General features: G+C 34.2%; 1 protein-coding gene across 2 annotated transcripts; it reads right to left on the bottom strand.

Moving 5' to 3' along the window:
• Positions 1 to 1,785: 1,785 nt before the first annotated feature.
• On the bottom strand, positions 1,786 to 6,445 carry LOC122029748 (translin-associated protein X-like). 2 transcript variants are annotated; one of them, XM_042588869.1, is made up of 8 exons: positions 6,258 to 6,445; positions 6,039 to 6,142; positions 5,743 to 5,833; positions 4,986 to 5,127; positions 4,769 to 4,918; positions 4,473 to 4,674; positions 2,424 to 2,535; positions 1,786 to 2,027 (listed from the first exon to the last, which is right to left on the bottom strand). In XM_042588869.1, the coding sequence occupies exons 4-7, from the start codon at positions 5,124 to 5,126 to the stop codon at positions 2,438 to 2,440; spliced, it is 591 nt and encodes a 196-aa protein (XP_042444803.1). In that variant the 5' UTR covers position 5,127; positions 5,743 to 5,833; positions 6,039 to 6,142; positions 6,258 to 6,445; the 3' UTR covers positions 1,786 to 2,027; positions 2,424 to 2,437. The 2 variants fall into 2 exon arrangements, with proteins under 2 accessions (XP_042444803.1, XP_042444802.1); XM_042588868.1 differs by having other exon boundaries at positions 5,754 to 5,833; positions 6,258 to 6,440.
• Between the last annotated feature and the right edge of the window lie 390 nt (positions 6,446 to 6,835).

Below are 6,835 nucleotides of genomic sequence, written 5' to 3'. Positions count from 1 at the left end.
TAATTGTGTAGGCAGCTGCAATGAGCTTATCATCTGCTATTGTCCATACTGTTCGCTTGCTACAGTCTTCATCTGATTCGTTACCCATCTTTGGTGCTTGATTGAGAATAATATCGGCGGACCCTATTTAAGATAAGAATGGAGGAAATTGTAAATCGGGGGACTGCATAAAGTGTATCTTTATCACTGTCAGTTGCATCAACACTAACTGTTCTCGATTCATTTGATTGAATCTCTGGTGATTGAAGCAGATTAATTCCATGAGATGAGGTTTGCATGAAATACTGACTACTCTGTCAATATTCTGGAGGATATGTATAAAACGGAGCTCGAGAGTCGCCACTCAAAGAATTTGGATAACTTTGGAAATTATGGTAATATGGTGGTGGGTATGGAAAATGTTGAAAATTTGGTGGATGTTGAGTGGGGAATGAAAATTGAGGATTGAAGAAATTAGGACGGACTCGAGAACTTTCTTCACTAGAATTTTTGTCAATATTTAGAGAGTTGAACAAATCCCTAAAATAATGACTAGAATTTTTATTCATTTCTCTCTAAATTTTTTATAGGTAATGAGTATGAAAATGATGAAAATAGATGAAAAAAAGGATGTATATATAGGGAGAAATTGAATATTACCCAACATTTAATTTTTCGAACGTTTTCAAACGTTTACTTTTCCGAACGTTTGATTTCTAGAATATTTAATTTTTCCAACGTACTCTTATTTTTATTTTTTTTAATGTCCAGAATTTAAATAAATTAAAAAATAAAAAAAATCTAAAAGTCACATCAACTCGTATTTTTGATGGAGCCCACCATATTTAATTAAAATAAAAAATATATATATAAAAAACTCAAAAGAATGGCAACCCACTTTTCAATGAGCCCCACAAAAGAAAATTATCGAGTACAAATTTGTACAAGTAATTTTCATTCATCCCTCAAATATCCTCCATAACGAGAAATATTTGAGAAAGGAGATATTTGAAAAACACCTCCTCCAAATATCCACATTGAAGATGCTCTTATTAGCATTTACCGCCGTACCTGCTAATGACAGTCGCTATGATTCAGCGGGAATAGTTAAATGAAAGTAATTTTAATAAATTTAAATAATTTTAATTGAATTAATAAATAATAATAACATATTTTATATTTATGTATGTAATATTTTAGTTGAATTAGAGCAATTTAACTATTACTTTATTTGTGATAGTAAAATATCTTCTTTTTTCCAATTAACTAAGAAATTGAAATTCTCATTTTATTCTACTCTCTCTATCTCTTCAGTTTAAGCAGGCACGCCAATAATGAACATGCTGTGAAATTATTAAAATCGGTGGCTCTTTAAGGAATTAATATTCGAATTATTCAATTAGATAAAAACATATAATGCCAGTGAAATAAAATTAAAAGTAAAGTGCGAAAGAAACGCTATGTCACAAGCTCATGACAATTTGACGATCAACTCGGGACTCACATGAGAAAGTGGCAGAAAATAAGCATATTACAATATCTTATTGCAACAGTCGTTCCTGGAAACACCATACGGCATGTAATACGTGGACATGTTCTGTATCACATCTATTTTCGCAACAGCCATACCTCTTTAAAAATTGGATCATTTTATCATAAGATAGATTATGGTGAATAATACTACTGTTATATCTGTAATACTCCATCCTAATGAAAAGCCCCTATTTGTTTTAAGGTAGGAAAGCTGAAACAAATGCTATATATATGATTTGAAATCAATAGTAAGCAAAACTGGGTGAGACTGCATGTAAATAACATACAAGGATTTTGATAAATCAATTGCCAAATATTTTGATAGACCAATAAAACGCCTTATTAGCCACTATTGTGAGACGACAAACATTGCTGGAGTTCTTGATTTTCTTATCATTTGGTAGAGTAAATTGTCAATGACAAGTCTACCTAGTACGATTAAATGTTCGTTGAACCATAATTTCTCCTCTTCTTTTGGTGCAATTTCCATGTCCAGCTTCCGACTATCCATCAGTCTACATTGCACAGTCAAAGCATTAAGGTTGTTAATATTTGAGCTTTGAAGCAAACAGACACACGGAAGCCAAAGTATAAGGTTACGTTGTTAATATTAAAAAAAATATCAAAAAGGAAATACTGGGACTCGAAATGCTTTTGCATAGTAGTGCCCGAGTTTATTGATTTGGCATTTTGAGCACTTCTAAGTTTAAAACAACTAAAAAACACAAGTAATTCATGACTTAATAAAAATTTCAAACAGCTAGTCAACTCTGAAAATAATTGTGAAAATGCCCCTTTTCTACCCGTGATAGGGCGGGCAGTATGTGAATATTTGGAAGTTGTCTTTCGAACATAATTAGAACGACAATATAAGAAAAATACTAACAATTATTATACAGTAGTAGTCGTACCTGATAGTTATTCATCATTCTGTATCTGCTAAGCCTAAGAATGAGTAATCTGGATCTGCAGAACCAAGCAAGGGAATATACTCTGATCCTCTGACATGAACGCTGAAGCAAGCTGGAAACAAATGAAAATAAAGGGTGAACCTCAAAAATTTTCCAAACAAAAAGAATGCAGTCCTCTAGAAAAAACCAACTATATCATTCAAAAGCAGCAAACAAACCACATGATAATTTATTGTAGAGAAGAAAATAAAAAAGGTGTAGAATAATAGGTTTTCAAGAAAAATAAAATATTCAAGCCTTCTGATCGAACAATTATAACACTCATAAGGAGCCAACCATCAATAAAGAAACTTTCCCATGACAAATAAAATATTAAAAATTTTCATCTTTTAATCTTCATCTCTAGTTACTACTTACTAAAAGCTTTAGAATGAACCAAGTATTGAGCTGTTCACAGAAACACTGCCTTTGGTAGTATTTTTATCAACAAATATGCCACATGGTTGTGTTCAAAATGTTTGCACTTCATGAATGTATACATATGCGTGCACGTGCGTGTCATCATGTAATAACAAGAAAATACCAACAACCAATACCATAAAACCAAATAAAATTTCACCTTGCCCCTAAATGAAACATGTTTGAAGTTAAGAAATCACTTCAGCATAAATCAAAAATAGCCAAAAAAAAAAAAACTGAAACTTAGTAATACATCTGAGAAAAGCATGAAGAAAATAAGAATAACTACCATTGAAAGATAGATCAAGTTCAATGTTGAAAGAGAAATGAACAAGCTGCAGACTAAATTAACCAAATGCACAATTCCAAAAATAAAGTGAGAACATGCACCAAAAGCACTCACAAACACATAACAAAGTTGACATGCACTTGTGTAAACTAGCTAACAGAATAACGGACACTACAAGGATAGGTCCATGATAAAATTAGTGCTACACAACAGCCCACCCAGATTAATATTAATTTCTTGTAATTTAGTGATCTTACCATAATAACTTCCACTATTTTGTTAACAATCATTTATCAGACAGGGGAATAAAATGAGAAAGCAACAGACTGTTAGTTTTATGCGGTCATGCTTTGTGGCTGAAGTGCTGGACAATTTTTGAACTGAAGAAATAAAAGTGAGGCACTGAAGATGATAGGGTTTGCATTATGACAATATTTTTAAGAGAAAAAAGATAATGACCACATGGAGTCAAGAGTAGCCCAAACAAACAAGAAAAAAAAGGTAGATATATAGACTAAATGAAGGGATAAAATTTATATAGTCAAACCCAAATGATTGAGACAAACGCACATGATAATGATAAATCAATTAGATATTCAACCAAAACAAACACAAATAGGTGATGATGAATCAACTAGAGTTAAAAAAAAGGAAGTGAGGAGGATAAAACTTTGCTCTTAGTCCACATCTCTAAATAATTCTTAAAATATACTTAAATACTATCTGCTACCTAAGTGTCTTGTCATTTTTGATTGGATTAGGCTCCCTCTTCAGCTTTAATAAATTATCCTATTCAGTCACTCACCTCTAATGATGTTGGACCTAAAAGGGAATGTCAAAGAAAGTAGGAAGTGAGGAGATGATAACACTCCACCTTTTAGTATCTCCAAATTAAGGTTCTTGAGATAAGCTTAAATGCAAGAGGATCTCCAATTAAGTATCTTGGTAAATTCCTTTTGGATAACTTTGAAAAGGAAATGTAAATGAACTTATGAGTTGCAGGTAACAAGGATACATTTTTACATAAAGCTACAATAGCAAAAAGAGAGAGAGAGAGAGATGGGGGAAAACCATTTAGCCTGGCTAGTTGGTACTTATGGTGTGCTTGTTGTCTATATTCCTGTTTTAACAAATGTTAGAGCAATATACTATTGATATTATTTAAATTATTCAACATATTCAATTTATAAAATGTAACAAAAGCCAATCCAAAACAGGAAGAGGTGTTAAAAGAAGTTAATATAAGTAGTGAATACAATGAGTAAACCAATAAAATTATACTGAAAAAAAAAACATGCTACCATTTTCAATCTTCACTAGGCTTTGGAGCATCGTTTCCATTTTCTTTTTCATCTCAAAGTTATCATCCATAATAGGAACAAGAAGGGTTAACTCCCTGTATATGTCGCGTACAAATTGACAGATCTTCTCAGCATATTCAATTTCTCCATCTGAGATACGGCCAATGGCTAGTCTCATAAGCTCTCCAGTTAAATCTGCAAGCTAAAAGTACAAGAAAAATGTATGAGCTTGTTTCCCTTGAAGACAACTAGTAATTGATTGGATGCCTAACATGGTTATTAATGTAAGATCTTACCCCCAAAAGATAGTCTAGAACATTTATTTGTAATGGTTCAATAGACTCCTCGGTAAGAGGAAGCAGAGAAGCATTGATCTCAGCAAGATTTAGCAGAGTTCCTGACTTGCAAAACCTAAAAAGTGTCGCAGCTTCAACATACTCCTGGACCTACATGATTCTACAGTTAAAAGGGTGATAAAGAAAGAACAAAATGAAATTTCTATTAGATGCTAACAGCAAATGTATATGATCGTCTAAGCTTCCAAAAATCAGTTCCATGCAACTCCTTTACTAGTTTTGACATGTACTGATTTGTCACAGCAGCAAGATCATTTTCCGCCTTTGCCAAAGTTTCCTCTCTATTTTCTTTGCTCATTCTGTAGTAACAAAGAGCAATAAGATAAATAGCATGTAGAGAGAGCATCAGAAGTTCAGACTACCTCTTTGTAGTTGTCCAAAATAAGAATGCAGGAAACATAGTTTATGCAATATGAAGCCATGAAGGGCATGCATCCAATAAAAGAAACATGGGATATTTTACATCAACAACATTAACAGTCCACTAGGAGGGATATGAATTTAGCATCAATCTGGTGGGTCAACCTATAATTCTTAGTAAGGGTAATAGTTAATTGAGTGACAACAAATAGTTACAATTGCATATAAAATGCCTTGATTGTTGAGAGCAATTAGTGTTAGCTAACAAAGTTAAGTACAATTCTCATGGTAATTGTGTGACTGGAGAAGAGGAATAAGATATACTATCAATCATCATGCACCAACAAAATTCCTATTCAACAGCTGGTTAGTTTGACATAATGTACCTTAACATAACAAAAGATACATGCCAAGGAAAATTCCGCAGAAGAGTTGATAATAGTCCAAATCAAACAATAAAAATAGTAACCTGTTGACAATGCACAACAAACATATGCAAAAGGTTACTAGCCAACCACAAAGGCTGGGCACAACAAATGTTGAATGCCTCTTACATATCTCGCACCTGTGCACCTGGAATATGACCTTCTTACTGTTCATCGTCACATCACGGCTAGCCTTGACAACTCTTTCCCTCTTGTCATTCTACAAATTAGATTAAATTTAGGGATTAAATTCACACCTCTAGTAAACTTTACACAGAATATTTATGCTCCAGGATATGTAAACCTTAACCAAATATTAGATATATCACCATATTATTACATTAGAACTGGATAAAGTGTTAAAAATAGCACCTTCTAAAGAAGCAAGCAATCATACTGACGCACAAAGAGAATGGAAACCTCACCAGATGGTTGAGATAATCGACGTGTTGAGCAAACTCCACTCTGATGGGCGAATCGTCAGTCGTCAGTGTCCTCGGCTTCTTGCCGAACCCCTGAATCGTGGCTACTACAAACAGAGAGGAAATGGGGAAAATAAAAAATTAGTAGAAAGGAATCATGCCGAACGCGCGGATTGAGTTGCTCTTAGGGCAACTAGGGTTCGACTTGAAGGAGGAACTGACTCCGATGGAGGTGCTGGGTTTTGGTGGTCATGATGAAAGAGAGAAGTCGTCTGCCGCAAGCGACATGCAACATCCGTCTCCTCGCCGTAACTGGGGCGCCGCCCACGGTTCCTCTCTCTCTCTCTCTCTCTCTCTCGACGCCGGCCAAAGTTTTGAACCAAGGAAGAGCGACAAAACCATAAATTAAACCGCACACCTCTTTCGTTTCTTAACGGGCCGGCGCCGTTCCAAGCACGACTCGAGTTCGCTGACATACGTGTTGTGCTCGACTGACCCGATAATGGAATAGGGGAATGCAGGCTTATTTGATCCGAGTCCAAACGGAATTGATGTACGAATATATAGAAAAATTTAAGGCTCGAATTCGGCTCAAATTCGGTATATTCGTGTTCGAGTTCGATTCGAAGCTCGAAAATTTTAAAATGTTCGGTTCGAGTTCGGTTTGAATTAGGACTCGGGTTCGAATTCGGCTTGAAATATTCGAACATGTTCATGAATTATTCAAATAGTGTTCGAAAATAGGTTAGAAAGGTTTGAAATTTATTTATTTAATATATATTTAACTTATATTAATAAAT

The sequence above is a fragment of the Zingiber officinale genome, chromosome 10B (assembly GCF_018446385.1).
Source record: "Zingiber officinale cultivar Zhangliang chromosome 10B, Zo_v1.1, whole genome shotgun sequence".
Taxonomy (NCBI): Eukaryota; Viridiplantae; Streptophyta; class Magnoliopsida; order Zingiberales; family Zingiberaceae; genus Zingiber; species Zingiber officinale.
The sequence above is the reverse complement of the archived record's forward strand: the minus strand, read 5'-3'. Positions and strand labels throughout refer to the sequence as shown.